This window comes from Rhododendron vialii, chromosome 4a (assembly GCF_030253575.1).
Source record: "Rhododendron vialii isolate Sample 1 chromosome 4a, ASM3025357v1".
NCBI classification, from domain to species: Eukaryota; Viridiplantae; Streptophyta; class Magnoliopsida; order Ericales; family Ericaceae; genus Rhododendron; species Rhododendron vialii.
In genome coordinates, this window is record NC_080560.1 from 30,297,239 (window position 1) to 30,312,796 (window position 15,558).

Sequence of the window (15,558 nt, forward strand, 5' to 3'; positions counted from 1 at the left end):
CAATGAGTTCCAGCATCCAAAAAATGAGTTCCAGCATCCAATAGTTGTATGTGTGCCAGTTACGTGGTAAATAAAATGGGTTTAGAAAATGTGGTATCTGTAGCATTATTGTTCATGAAGTATTCGACCTCAGTATAACAAGAAACAAGAAAGATAATTGGTTTTATACCAAGTCTAAGCCATCAACAAGATAAGTAATAGCTGGAAAAGAATATTGGACAGACCATACAAAAGATCAGAAAGCATTTTGCTTATAGGTTTAACAGAAAAGGTACCATCAATCTGACATGGAACCAAGGAATTTGGTAATTCCACGCTGTTAACATCATAAGCAACATCCAAAAATGAAGCCAAATATGACCATTCTTTTGCATTACAGTGACTGAGCAAAACATTTACTTCAGGGCACAAGCTGTATGGGAACCAAGACTGCAACACCATATACACGAGGCATTGTTGCAGAAGTGTACACAAGTCATCTATTGGCTCACGATTTAGTATACAAAGCACAGTGCTGGAAACATCATGAAACAATGGCACTGTTGAATCCCATATTGACTGCTAAAAAAACAAACAAAGCACCTACGGATTACGGCCATTTCCGTGCCATGACTGGACTTTGGGAATACCCACAATCAATTTTTCCACTGAGATCATCTTTGGCCCTGGACAAAACCCTCTAATTCTCTCTGCCCAAACGTCCTTCCAAGAGAAGTCGCATCCTTAGATCTCACAGCAAAGTAAAATATCAGCCAAGCCACCATGAAGTAAACCTCGACTATTGATTGGCACGCCGTTGCAAACAACATCCCAAAATACCGAGCCAATGTCCATCTGGTAAATGACCCACAAAGCATAAACTCCAAACATTTCATAACACCAGCTTGCTTAAACATTGTTGATAACAAATAAAACCCTTCCTTCATAATCTCTCTCCCACTCCTCCTCGAGTCCACAATAGCAACCCAAGAATCCACAGCAAAAAAAAATTCCACAACCATGTCTGATAAAATCCATGCAAACAAAAACCCTGCAGTCTCCTTCTCAAATCCCCTAACCCATTGATTCGTAAGCGAGAAAGGCATCAACTTCAACCTCAGAAAGATCTTGAAAAAGGAATACTGGTCGTCGACTTCACCAAAGAACCATAGACCAAGAAGCTGCGAAAGCGCGTCCCTTACTGCCCATCTCATTAGAACAAACCCAGAAGCCCTCTTGAGACCCAAAATCGAGCCACCCCATACTGTCCCGAACCACGAACGGCGTCTCCCCAAGAAATGATTCACAACCACAACAAAAACGATTCCAAGAACCCAAGAGTAGGTAATGAGAAACCCTAAAAGTACATATCCATATGCAGTAGACAACAAACATATAAGCAAAACCAAAGGCCGTAGCTCCAAACCCTTGGTCAAGAAATGCAAATCCAAAACCCTAGAGTTCTCCACTTTACCCAACCCACCATTCTCACCGTCATCATCAACCGATTGCACCGAACTGTTTACGAGTTTCAAAGAGAAGCCCGACTTGACAATCTCACGAGCCCTAATTCCGTTATCAGAAACCCTTATTTCGTCATCAGAACTCCCAATTCCACTGGCAGCAATCTTAATTTCGTCATCAGAATCCCCAATTCCACTATCAGAAACCCCAATTATGTTATCAGAAACCCTTATTTCATCATCAGAACTCCCGATTATCTCATCACCAGAACCCCGAATTCCACTACCAGAAGCCCTAAGTCCGTTACCAGCACCCCCAATTCCACTATCAGAAACGCTAATTCCACCACGAGGAACATAGTAATTGGATGAAAACCCTAACCTGGACTCGAAATTACCGAGGATAACGAAGGTGCCATTGAGGGCCGGCTTGGCGCGGGGCCCGAACAGGGAGGAGTGCCCCCCGCGCCGGCTCTCCGCGTCCTCGTCGCCCGAGAAGAAGTCGTCGTCGAGCGTCCCCACCCGGGTGAGGTGGAGGAACGGGCGCCGGCGGCGTCGCGGGGTCGGGGCGGAGGAGTGAGGGTTTGTCATCGTCGCGGCGGAGGCGGTGTCGAGGCGGGAGAGGAGGGGGCGGAGGGAGGGGTCGTTGTCGATGAAGGTGGTGAGGAGGTGGGTGCCGGTCTCGACGTTGGAGCGGAAGGTGAGGAGGAGGAGGGAGAGGGTGAAGAATGTGATGGGGTGGGAGAGGAAGACTGAGGCCGCGTGGGTGAGGATTTGTGCGGTGGTTTGGGAGTTGAGGCCGGAGGAGGCCGACGGCGGAGGCGGAGGCGGAGGCGGTTGCGCGTGGTGGTGGTTGTTCATGGTCGTTGTTCAATTGGGACTTTGAGAATTGATGCGATCGATGGATTCGATTTCGTTCCCTCTCTGCTTGCGAGAGCAAAAATCCGGTAGTGGGCATCTGGTGAAATTTTGTAATTTTGGGGGATGTAAAGTGCTTTGGCTTTAACAATTTGGATTTTTTTTTTTTTTTTGAGACGAGCAAATAATTTATGAAAAATTAAAAATTTCAAACAAATTCAAGTAAAGAAAAAAATTTAATCCGAACGAATTGTTAAGCCAAACTACCGCTAATTCGATAAAATAATTTCCCTTTAGCCAGTATTTTCCCTTTTTTATTTTCTTTACTTTATTCATTTTCTCGTATGCTCGAGAATTCTAAATATTATGCTCAACTCAAGGTTCTCAATACTGTGCCGGATAACAGACTTATTTTTCTTATTTTTACAGTGCGTATGGCTACCAACCCACCAATGAAATACGAGATATCATTCTAATTTACCACTATTAGTAGTTTTTTAGGTAAATTAATTTGGGAAGAAAATAATATTTACCCGTTCTGATAAAAACTAAACCTTCAAAATTTATACTCCATAAATAAATGTTCAACCAATTAAACACCAAACGACCAGTTCGCAATCTTCGGATAATTCTCTTTACTTATGCAAATTTTGGATATAAGTATATAACTAGTTAATTACATTAATGTTCCTTGAATTATGAATACATCATTCCCCTCAAAATGTTGTAGGCATTTAAGCATACAACTTACTAAATTACAATGATATCCTCCAACTTTAGCACAGGAAAACAGTTTTTTTTGGTAAACAAAGCACAGGAAATAGTTGAATACAATTAAAAATGATAATCTAATGTGTTTTAACAGATTCGCTTTTCTTTTTTTATTTCTTTTTTTGGGTTTTTATATGCTATCCTTGTTCTCTTTTGTTTTGATAAATAAAGGAAGAAAAATGCCAAAAAAACAATTTCATTGTAGTGTTGAGATTTAAAAAACTTAGATCTATGTGAATACTGTTTGAAAATATAAAATTGTAAAAGTGTTTGAAAACCGTGCATTGGAGTATACAAAAGTGTTTGAAAATATAAAAAAAAATATTGAAGTATGTATTTTTTTTTTTTTTTATCTTAGCTTTAGGTTGTCAATAAGGGTGCTGCTATTCGCAGCCCTCTATTTACTCCCATAGCCCGTTAAAAATTTCCAATTATACTCGACAATTAGTTACCGAAATTGAGATATATTTTCAGCGTCCAATTACCGAAATATAATATTTTTTTCAACAGATGTTTACCGAAAATGCATGTTCGGCAGTTGTTTACCGAAAGTTGAACATATTTTCGACATGTAATTACCGAAATATAATCTTGTTTTCAACAGCAATTTACCGAAATGTTATTTATGATTTTCAACAATCATTTACCGAAATTTAGTGGGCTACGGGAGTAAATAGAGGGCTGCGAATAGCGGCGCCCGTCAATAAAGAGACCCACAGAGGAAAATAAACTTTTGGATATAATTACACTCATGTTTCTTGAATTAGTAAACTTTTGGATATATATACAACTAAAATTACAACGATACCCTTCACCTTGTTTTTCCCAATCCTTCAACTTTATAGTGATTACACTTAAATACCAATCAATAATGCCATACATTGTTAAATGTAAACCAGAAGTGTGACTATTGTATTGGGGCTCACATGGGTTCCATTTAGGTTAAATTGGTCAAAATCAATTTCAGATTTGGGGTTTTTATGTTTTTATCACCAGTAGCGGTTGGAGGATGGGAAACCAAAGAAGACAAGTCCTAACACATGCTTTCGAAAGCTGTTTTATTTTTTTATTTTTGTGGCTTTCTTCTTTTGTAGAGATGCGTCAACCACATCATGTGTAATTGTCTCTTATCCATTCATAACTAATGTTCTATTCAACAAAAGAAAATAAAACGTAAATTTATGGCTCATTTCTATATCTTAATTATCTGCTTGTTTTCTTAAAATAAGTAGTGAGACAAAATACATTTTCCTAAAAAAAAGATGTGTAATAATAATAATAATAAAGTACATTAAGCAAATAAACAAAGATTACTTATATTACTTGTGGCATTCACAATCCTAATTTTCACGCCGAATTACTATCTTCTCATGTGAGAGCGTTAATGTTATACAAATCATTTATCTTGTAAGTCTAAATTATATTTATTACCGATGTAAAACACAAATTCGAATTTGTGTTTCGTATTATGTACTCCAAATATAGTTCTTTCTGTACAACTGCAAGTTCCTCCAAATTTGGGTATCATATTCAAACGACAAGCCGCAAAAAGTCTATAAGCAGTCACCAGAAAATTGTCTAACAGTTAGAGTTTTCCCATTCTATTAGCTCAGCCATCATGATCACCATGCACAACAACACAAGAAATAAGAAACAGAGAGAAAGGACTCAAATCTATTGTTGGAAAAGTGATTGGATTGGGGGGCTTTTGGCTTGCTCAAGCCAATAACTTCCCCATATTCATGGCGGAAGTTTTCTCCTATTCATAGTGGGGGGTGGGGGGTTTTCCCCTATCCATTTGGGAGTTTTTCCCATATTCATTGAGGCTATTCAATCTGCTATCCACTCTACGTATTGAAGGCTAGGCAGCATTACAAGGGTTAAGTTCTGCCAATATAAGCAGCATCTCATTACATAGTTATGCGCCCAATTCACGAAGTTCGCAAGTATACTAATTTAGAGTAAGAGAGAGACATACGTTGAGTTAGTTCGCCAAGACGTTCTTCGGTGGTGTTCCAACATTTGTGGTTCGAGCCGGATCAATCCTGAGTAACCTCAACACCCTTCGGTAGGCGGTGAATCTATTTTAAGGACACTATGTGAAACATGGGTTTCAGTTCACAACAACACTTTTTGTATTTGGTTTGCAGTGTCCCTAACTGTTTTCCATTTCAAGTAATTCTGTTTCTGTTTATGTAATAGAATTCGTATTCTGGATTCCGATTGTAAACATATTGGATAACATCTATCACCATGCATACAATAATCTAAAGTATAGTACTAATTCACTGTGCGACAACTAGTTTCTAATGCAAATTAAATATGCGCAATCCAAAATAGAGGACGGGCGATCAAAATCTCACACTAACAGTCGGGGCAAAGGCTTGAATACCCTAGTCACAACCATCATTGGAAAAACACAATCCCTCATCAAACAATTGGGTTCTGAGGACTATTTCCGCGCATTAATAGTAACCAGCGAGGAGGCTGCAAAAGCAGGAACATGGAAGTAGCAGGGATGGCTTTCTCTACAATCCACTCGTAGAACACAGAGCTTAGCAACTGGGAGAACGACAAAGACAAGCCTAGTGAAAATCAGGCTTGTCTGGGTATGTGCACCCAGACCTTTGGATGACAACATTGGCTGCATAACAACCTGCTCTCACGCAGTCCTCAATGGATTTCTCTTGAACCAACTGAGAAAGAAATCCTCCAACAAATGCATCACCTACAATATAGAATTAAGCATATCTAACTGTGAAATAGCAAATAAAATGACAAGAAAGTGGTTCGTTTGTTTGGTTCGGTTAAAAAAAATACAATACACTGTACACTGTACACAGACAAAATAGTACCTAAGACTAGTGAGAAAATCATGAGATGATACTAAAAGGAATTCAAGCGTTAGTGTGGATGCTACTATATACTGTACACAGACAAAATAGTACCTAAGAGTAGTGAGAAAATCATAAGATGATACTAAAAGGAATTTAATCGTTAGTGTGGATGCTGGATGCTAAGAACTAGTTGTTTAAGCAACAATTAGACGAAAATAGTTACCAGAGTAAAAAAATAAGTGGAAAGGATAATGTCTACGACATTAATTCCTAATTAGAGTTCTAAGCAAAAAGGTGTTCACAGCCAATGTTTTTCTTTTGCTGTATATACACAAAAAGACGGAAGTAATTTGAAATTCTTTTCAAAATTATGTATGTAAAGTTGTAAACTGTATGTTCTACACTCCATAGGACTTCTTTCCATTTATTTGAACCTTCTTGGTGAATTTCACATGTATGTACATGCATGGATAGAATGCTTGTTTCTTATAGGCTTATAGCATTTGACCCCATAAAAACAACCAGAAAGCACATACCTGCTCCATTGGTGTCAACAAGTTTCTCTTTAGGTAACAATATCACAGGGAACAGTTTGATCTTCCCATCATCAGCAACAACAACTGGATCTGCACCCTGAGTAATCACAGTAATTCTCTTGTGTGTTCCAGATGCCTTTGGCCATTGGGAGATTTTTGACGCGATCTCTTCGACATTCTCTGTCTGCCAATAGATGATAACCCTATCAACTAACCTTTTTAATAGTAATTTGTGACACAAGTTGGAGCCTGATCTTTTTCACCCTCCCCAAAAGATGGTGACCAATACCCTCACTCATATTACTCTACGTATCAATGAGATAAGAGTATTGTTCATCCACTTTTGACGATGTCAAAAAAAAATATATATCATTCTCCATATTTTGCCAAAACAAACATTACCTCCCAGCCATGTACTCTAGAGAATGTTCTTGCTTCTGTCTCGTTTCAGAAAACAAAGTCCATATACCTACAATGAGATAAGGCATGGCAAGAATCAATATTTGGCCTTTCCAATTGAATTCAAAAGTAAAGGGTATTAGACTCACGGTAACGCTTCCACTTGCGCATCCTTGAAGAACTCACAAATAAATGGAGCAGAAAGGTTCATCATGAAAACCTGCAGATGGAAGAAATTATTGCCAATGTATCATGCAGAACCAGAACCTATTGCAAATAAATATAACACTAGAATATATAATGTCTGCTTTAGACCTTATTGTTTGCAGCAGCATGTTCAGCAACAAGTTGAATAGATTCTGGGGAAACAGTGAGAAAAAACCCCGCAATGTAATAGTATTTGGCCTTCTCAACTGTCCAATACCATCAAGTTAGCATAAAAGTATATGCAAGCAAAGTTACATTCAACAAATGGTAGAGCAGACGTAATACCCAATGCCCAATTTTCTGGTCTCTTCAAATGTTCAGATTTGTAGCAATTTGCAGCGGACAAGCTAGCAACAAGTGATCTGCATCAATATAAATAAAATGCCTGTTCGAATAGCAATTGGCTACATAAAGATTCAGGAAACCTGTTCCTGAATTTACAAAAGGCCAAGTACATATAGCTCATTGGCCATTTGCAGATGATAACCCTCATGAAGAGAACCAGAAAGTTTACCTTATTGGGCATCATATCCCTAAAATAAACTTGTGAGGTTAAGGTGTAATCCATTATCCTGTTTGACACTACTGTGAATATAGACAATTGAATTCAGCTTATTTTGAGCTTTGTGAGCATGCATGTCCACTTTTTAGCTTGACTCTTTCAATTGTCTATATTCATAGTAGTGTCAAACATTATAAAAGTTCATGTTCAATCAAGTCAGAGCCTCAGACTGCAAAATCTTAGTGATATCAATATGACTGACATTGACAAATCTAGGCACACAAAGCAGCAGCCCTTGTAATAGTAAAGGATGAGCAAGACATAAAGCAGCAGCCCTTGTAATAGTAAAGGATGAGCAAGACATATCAGATTCCCTGAGTGCAGCTACGACGGTAAAAGGTCGTGTAAAAATATCACAAGGTGTTCCAGAATATGGGCAATTCTGATAACCACCCTAGGGCGGTGGATAAGGTGGGCGTAAAGGCAAAAAACTAGAATCCCAATGCACATCTCATGAGCCCTAATCTTATATATTTCTACACACACGTAACCATAACTTGAGACTATTAGCGCCGCATGGGCCATCGATAGAACAATCCCAAAGCATTAAAGGACTAAGGGTGTGTTCCACTAACTAAAATAAGTACTTATTTTGTACTTATTTTTTGAATTAAAGGTGATGTATTCTGAGAGAATGACCTGTCTCGTAAGGCAAGCAATAAGTATTTAAAAAATAAGAACCTTAGCGGAATGGGGGCTAAGTTCATTAGGCAGCCTAGCAAGAGCAGAACTATGTATGGACTCACAACCTAAGGCCGACCCTGAGATTTCGGGGGCCCAAGCAAGATTACAAAATGGGGCCCTGTAGGTTTTCTTTTAAAACATACAAAACATTAAAACTAAATGTAGCCTATATGAGCCTTTGGTTTTGAGTTCAACCCTCACCATAAAAGCTTGATCTGGACTCTTTCTCAGACAAAAAAAATACTCTGACTTAAAAACGAGGGCAGCATGGTTGGAACTCAGGACGCGAGGGTAGAAGCGCACCAACTTTACCGCTGAAGCATGTTGCGAATCCAACAGAAAACCTCATATATGTGGTATTTATGATTGTTGAACAATTTCGGGGGCCTTAAGCCCAGGGACTGCCCTGTTGCAACCCTCAGATATGGTGTGGATATCATGATTGTTCAGACTAACATTAAGGATTGTAAGAACAGAATGACTAAGCAAGGAATTCACATATTTACAGAAAGGTTACTCTGTTAGCAAGTTCATAATTATGGCTCAAATAGTTGAAATAGGATCATGCATTTTTTGAGAAGAAAAACTAACTACACTATCGAGTTTCAAACAGATTCCAATCAACCAACTTTTTCTTCACAATAGTTCATAACCCAGAATTTATTAACTTATCAACCAGTTGAACTTTGAAATTTCAGCACCAGTAAGCGAATAAGTGCAAAGGCAGAAACTGCAACACAATGCACATCAAAGACGTGGTTACATGTAGACCTTATAGGTTAAGGACATCATATGTCTGATCCACGACACAACTCAATAGAACAGGTGAAAGAATCACTATTTTTTACTGGTATACAAAGTAGAAGAGACGCACCAATACTATGGTAGCCAGTAAAAGGAATTTCGGAGCAAGCTAAAAAAGAAAATGTAATACTGACCTTTCCCCACCCACTACGCAGACAGCACAGGTTCCTGTTGGTGCAGACTCATCCTCACAATAGTGAACCTGGGGGACACCACATCACAGGTAAAATACAATATTTCCAAAATGTGGACTCAAGAACTAGAAAGCCAAAAACTAAACAAAAAATGGGAAGAAACTAAGAAAATGGTGAGGATGACGACGATAATAAATTTATAATGAGGGAGGAGGAAGTGAAATAAAAAAGAACTTACATTCACACCAGCAAGTTTTGAGCGTTTCTTCATCTCCTCCCCAAACTTGTCCTTTCCAATGCAACCAATGTAGCTGGTTGCACCAGGAATTTGAAGCATCCACTGCAAATGGAAAGTCAATCGGGCATTCTGTGATACTATATTACTGGATTGTTGTCGCTATTACATAACTCAAACATACCTGAGCAACTCTAATTGAATTTTGAGTCGCACCTGTACATGATAATATTTGCTGCTAAGTAATGATTACAAAAGTCATTGTAGAAGCAACTTTTCAAGAACCTAAGAACCTCATATGGGCAGAAACCACCTTACCTCCAGCAATATACTCCACATTGTATTTGGATGCCATCTCATCATACCTAAGAAAGAACCAGTATACAATTGGCTTAATAATCACTGTGGAAGTATAATGCAAATGAAGGACCAAAGCAGACGGAGAGACTTGAACCCAAGACCATGTTAAGTTACCAATTGTACCAATAATGCATCAGTTTTTCTAACTTTTGTTTTTGGGATGATAAGAACAGCCGATTATTAAGATCTTTGACATGTGAATTTCGAGAATGGTTTTGTACATTCAAGCGATACTAAAAGGTCTAACAGCTTAAAACATTGGTTAAAAGACATTCAATTGCGAAAAATATTTCGATAATAGTTTTGTACATTCTTCTTTTAGCCCTGCATTTACTCCTTTTCGAAACTTGTTGACAGTGGGCTATCAATTAAGAATATCATACTACTCTATACTATGTGCGTTGGAGTTTGTCCACATCGGTTAATTATCTCCTCCAAAAATAGTATATGAGCCTAGGCGGCCTCTCCACTCATTGCCTACTAGTCTTGAGTTGGTGCTTTAACATGGCATCAGAGCTAGGGTTTCGGAGAGTTCGTTCCCCCTTGTTTGTGTCATAAGTGCACCGTTGTTTGTTTTGATCCATGTGTATGGATTGTTTGTTTAACTCTCCACGTGCGAGTTGAGGATCATATGTGCGGGGGAGTGTTGGAGTTTGTCCCACATTGGTTATTATCTCCTCCAAAACTAGTATATAAGCTTGGGCGGCCTCTCCACTCATTGCCAATTCGCATTGAGTTGGATGTGTTAACAATGTGGATTAAGTTAACTACCAGGAGCATGAATGAATTTTAACACAACAAAGACATTCCACTACGAAAACATATAAGTTCATGATATTGCTCGTCTTCACCACTTAACACATACTCCCTCTGTCCCAATTTGTTGTCTCAGTTTTGTCTTTACTATGTCCCAAAATGTTTGTCCATGACTCCATTATAAGTTGACTAGCAAAAGTTTCCTTAATGCCGTTTCACTTTTCACATAATGTATATTGGGCAAAGTGCACTCTCACAAAAAAGTCAAATAAGTGATGTGTATTTTTGGAAACTCAAAAATACGCGTTTTCTTACTAAGTTGAAATTCCTAGATTGGACAAACAAGTTGGGACGAAGGGAATATATTATATTGCAATTGTTAATGCGTGCAAAGCAAAATCAATATCCCTTCCTTGGATCCCCAACAGGCATACCAAGACAAAATTTAAATCGATGGGAAAGATATGAGCCTACAGCTTCATCTGACCAAATCATCGACAGCTAAGATGCTTGTCATGTTTATGGCAGGGTATGTGGGCAGTAAAACATACCTATTAGGTTTACCAAGTATGCGTAATAAGCTTAGCTTGCGCTGAAGATACAACGAAGTTGTTATACTAAACCTAGGCATCAATCTTTGTAGATTCTGTTCAAAAAAATAAAATTTACTTACATAGGTACGTGCTTTTCCTCTGCAAGTATGGCATTATTCAACTTGAGGTCATACCTGTTATGCCAAAACGAAGCAGTTTATGTGAGACTTTCTGGAACACAATGGCAATATATTATGGAACTTCTAATTTCAAAATTTAGAAGTTTGAATTTCACCACTTTAAGCAAGAACTGCACATGACATGAAAGCAGGTGAGGAAGGAAAAGCAAATTGGAAGTAAGATCTTTTACAACATGGATCCAAATCTTTAAAAATTGAAGGGCGGAAAGACAGGTAGGAAATACAAGGAAAACATACATATCAGATGAGAGATATCAACCCCTAATTTCACATGCTAGCCGAAGTCACGCAGATACATAGAACTCTATGGTATTTGTGGAATGCAATCTAGAAGCAATTACACATTTAAACTGTAAAATAGGACTTTAAAAGTAGAAACCAAAATCTACGACAAATACTCAACTGAAGTAGATTTCATTCTGAGGTAGCTCTTATGTCTCTGCCATGAGCTTGTAGTTGAGTTGAGAGATAGATTCACAGTTCCAAGTATGAGAAATGGACAAAAAAAGTAAACCAAAAGCATGGATTCAATTAATCCAAGATCGGCAGATGGAGTCAAATTCCATATGACCGAAAGAATTAAAGTGATTTGTAGTCTTCAACACTCTCTGTTGTGATGTAGATGAAGCCCTACAAAATCGGCGTTACGTACTTGTGTCAGCTGTAAAGTAGCCCCGTCGACGGGTGCCGAGTCCCACGACGGTCAATAGAGTGGTGTGATAGAAAATATGGAGGCATATCGGCGTTCCGTAGTGGTATCAGCCATTACATACGGTGGTAAGGGGCCATTACGGCCATCATCGACAAAAAAACCAAAGAATCAGTTACTGGGCCGGCCCTGAAAATTTAGAAGCTTAAACCAACTTTTAAAATTGAGGCCTTAGATTTTCAATTAAAAAAAAAATCAATCTAGGTGGTTAATATAAGGTGAAAATATTAAACATGGTATTTTGTTTGGTGTAATTTAAAAATATTTTATACTATTAGAAAAAAAAATCAAACGTAACGAAATACCATTCATACACTGCATTTTTCTAACTAATCATGTTATTAACTTTAACCATAAGAATGCAAAAGGTGTAAGAGCTGTATATTATTTATTCCTAAATCTAAAGAAAAAAAAAGGGGGAAAAACATTTGTCAAAAGAAACCTCCCTAGGAGTTAAACCAGGGATCTCCCATCCCAATTTCACGTACCTCACACAGACCACTTGTGCTAGAATTGACATTGTGTTCAGTGGCGTAGCCAGGAATTAACGATAGTGGTGACACTTTTTAAATACACTTCAAAAAAAATCATAATTAGCAACACCAAAATAATAAAAGAATGCTTGTGCTAAAAATAATTTTTAAAAAAAAGCTAACACATTTACTTAGGAAGGTAGTAATTTCATAAACTATCAAAACAAATCAATTGTTTGAATTGTCTCAACGAACCAAGTCTAATAGCAGTTAGATACACAATAACTAAAATGTTAATATTCAGCAATCTTGATCCAATCAGGAAAAATGTGCTTTTCTTTTCAAATTTTATGCTTAAACCTTTAATTTCGTCACGCGTTGTGAGTTCTATCGACAAAGACAAGATTCTTTCAAAATTGTGAATAATTAAGAAGCATAATCCATATAACCCATGGTTTAGCCACTTACAAATTTGGACATTATGTACTGAGGAGTTTCAAATGGTGAGTGGTGACTCTCTTTTTATTCGTTAAACATCTCACTTCGCAAGTGTAGTGGAATTGTTGTAATATTGGAAACAAAAAGTTGAGAATGAAATATATACAAAATGTATTAAAGTGATTAAACAAAGAACAATTTAAGAAGCCAATTACAGGAAAAAATACAAAATCTGGAAAGGAAAAAAAAAAAAAAAAGAGAGTATCCAGTGGTGGCGCGTGCCCCCACTCGTCCTCAAGTGGCTCCGCCACTGATTGTGTTGAAATATGGAACATTTATATAAATATAATATATTTGATTTTTTTTTAAATGAGGCCCTCGTTTTTTCTAAAATTTCAGAGGTCTAAAGCGTTGGCACCTCGAGCTTTAGCCCATGGTCGGCCCTGATCAATTATGTTTGAAGAGAAATAAAAAATAAGGCAACACAAGTCATTTACACGACATAAAAAAACAAAATAGAAAATATATTGGACTAGGTACAGAGATAAAGAGTAGTCACCAAATACCATTTCAAACCCCAACAAATGTGATTGTAAAGCAAAACCATAGAAATCTACCATTTTTCCAAAGTCAGACAAAAATTGCGAAAACTCACATCCCTAATCAACCCTGCAACTACTTTATGACTGTTATGCGCGAGAAATGCGTCATCCCAACTATGGTTACGCCGACGACCACTACCATTTTTCAGAACCTTGGTTCAAAGTAAGAGAAAATGGGTAAGTATAAATGAATAAAGACATTAAAAAAAGGGAGCATACGATAAAAATACAAGTGAGAACAACCAGAAAAATGAGAGGCCAATATTATAACGTGACATGAATAAAGGCAAAAAAAGAGTATGGTTATTGAAAAAAAAAGTGTTAAAATCATCTCAAGTAAGCTATAAAAATAGAGTCACTTAGTATAAGATCAGCAGACATAGCTCAAATGTGTACATGTGACTGAAAGAATTCAAGTGATTTGCAGTTTTCAAAACCCATAGGAGCAGGGCAACGCTAGGTAGATGAGCACATGATCAATTGACTAGTTTCTAAAGCTAACTAGATTTACAAAATTAATACGTTAATTACACTTCTTTTATTAGATTTTTCATGTGACCTCATTTTGCTGAATAATTAAGTACCTTAAAATAGTATATTTAGGTCAATGCAGTCCTCCTGCAAATCTTTTTAGTTTTTGTACTTCTGAGTCAACTTGATAAACAAACAAAACGGCTTGGAAAAACAAACACTTTATCACGTTTGGTTTAATCCAGTTTCTCTACCCAGTGCAGCCCATGTAATAAAAGTCGTCCAAAAGTGTTTTTAATTATCAAAATGTACTTGCAGCTGTAAGAGACATACGTATATAATAGAGTATTTGACAAAGAAAAATATTGTCGAGATAGGTAGCCAAGATGTGCTTACTGCAGTCCAAAACACGGACGGCAGAGTTACCCTGTCCTTAATTTTATCCCTACGTTGATAAGGACCGTTTGGTTTTATTCAAATAACCCGCCGTTCAAAACCCCTGAATGGAGCGACAACTTTTATATCTCTAGTCTAACAATTTCAGCCAGAGAACTTTCGACAAACAAATGATACGTGTATCGACTGGAGATTAGAGGGATCAAATGTACTAACAGATACAATGGATCAGAGATCGAGAAATTATCACACATTATGAAGATGAGAGAGAGAGAGAGAGAGAGAGAGAGAGAGAGAGAGAGAAAGTGAGAACTTGTCCAAGAAGTTGTGGTCGATGACAGAAGAGATGTCCAAGAGTGGATTGCCCATCCCCAATAGAATTCCTTCGTAATCCATTGATGTTTCTGATCGATGAGGTTTGAGATCAGATATAGCTAAAATGCGACGAATGCAGCTGCGTATTATTGATTGAAGTCAGATATAACTAAAATGCGACGAATACAGCTGCGTATTATCTACCTATCTATCTATATATAAATGTACAGAAAATGACCAAAACAGTGAAGTAGTAGTATTTGATTCTGATCTCGAGTGGCGAAATTATCAAGAAATGATTACAGTTTGTACTTTGTGGTGTTGTTATTTGTCTCTGTCCCACCAACCTCAATTTGGAAAAGTGTGATTGTGACCCATTATCCACGGGGGGAATTGCATTTCAATGGCAGGAGGGCCAAAAAAAACCTCATAACTCATGAACCACTTTTTTGAAAATTCATCTAGATATGAATAGGAAAAAAGTAATTTTCAATACATGAAAAGGGCCACGTAAAATTACTATTTCACCCCTCATGGCCACACTTCCTCCGTCGCCGTCCCCTACAGCCCTCCGTCCACCATCTCAGTTGTTTCTCCCCGGAACAAAACTCCCCTACCACCTGAAAACCCAGCCCACACACGCCGCCCTAATCGACAGCCCTACGCTAAAACACCATTGCCGCTCCTAACCCCACTGCCGAAACACCTCCAGCTGAAACAAACTCCTAAATCCACCTCACAACCCCCCGAAAATAACCTCAAAACAAACACCTCAAATAAAAAAAAAAAACCCCAACAACGACCTCAAAATCTAAAACCCCCAACAACCTCCTGAA

The 15,558-nt window shown here is 37.8% G+C and overlaps 1 protein-coding gene and 1 pseudogene across 1 annotated transcript; both read right to left on the reverse strand.

Moving 5' to 3' along the window:
• Nucleotides 1–233: 233 nt before the first annotated feature.
• Nucleotides 234–2,412, reverse strand: LOC131324734 (uncharacterized). The gene has a single exon (XM_058356829.1). The coding sequence runs from the start codon at nucleotides 2,301–2,303 to the stop codon at nucleotides 654–656; it is 1,650 nt and encodes a 549-aa protein (XP_058212812.1). The 5' UTR covers nucleotides 2,304–2,412; the 3' UTR covers nucleotides 234–653.
• Nucleotides 2,413–5,261: 2,849 nt separating this feature from the next.
• LOC131324735 (adenosine kinase 2-like) lies at nucleotides 5,262–14,871 on the reverse strand (annotated as a pseudogene).
• Between the last annotated feature and the right edge of the window lie 687 nt (nucleotides 14,872–15,558).

Excerpts from the sequence above, each read along its gene's own strand:
- LOC131324734 (XM_058356829.1), bottom strand. The coding sequence starts at position 2,303 with ATGAACAACCACCACCACGCGCAACCGCCTCCGCCTCCGCCTCCGCCG.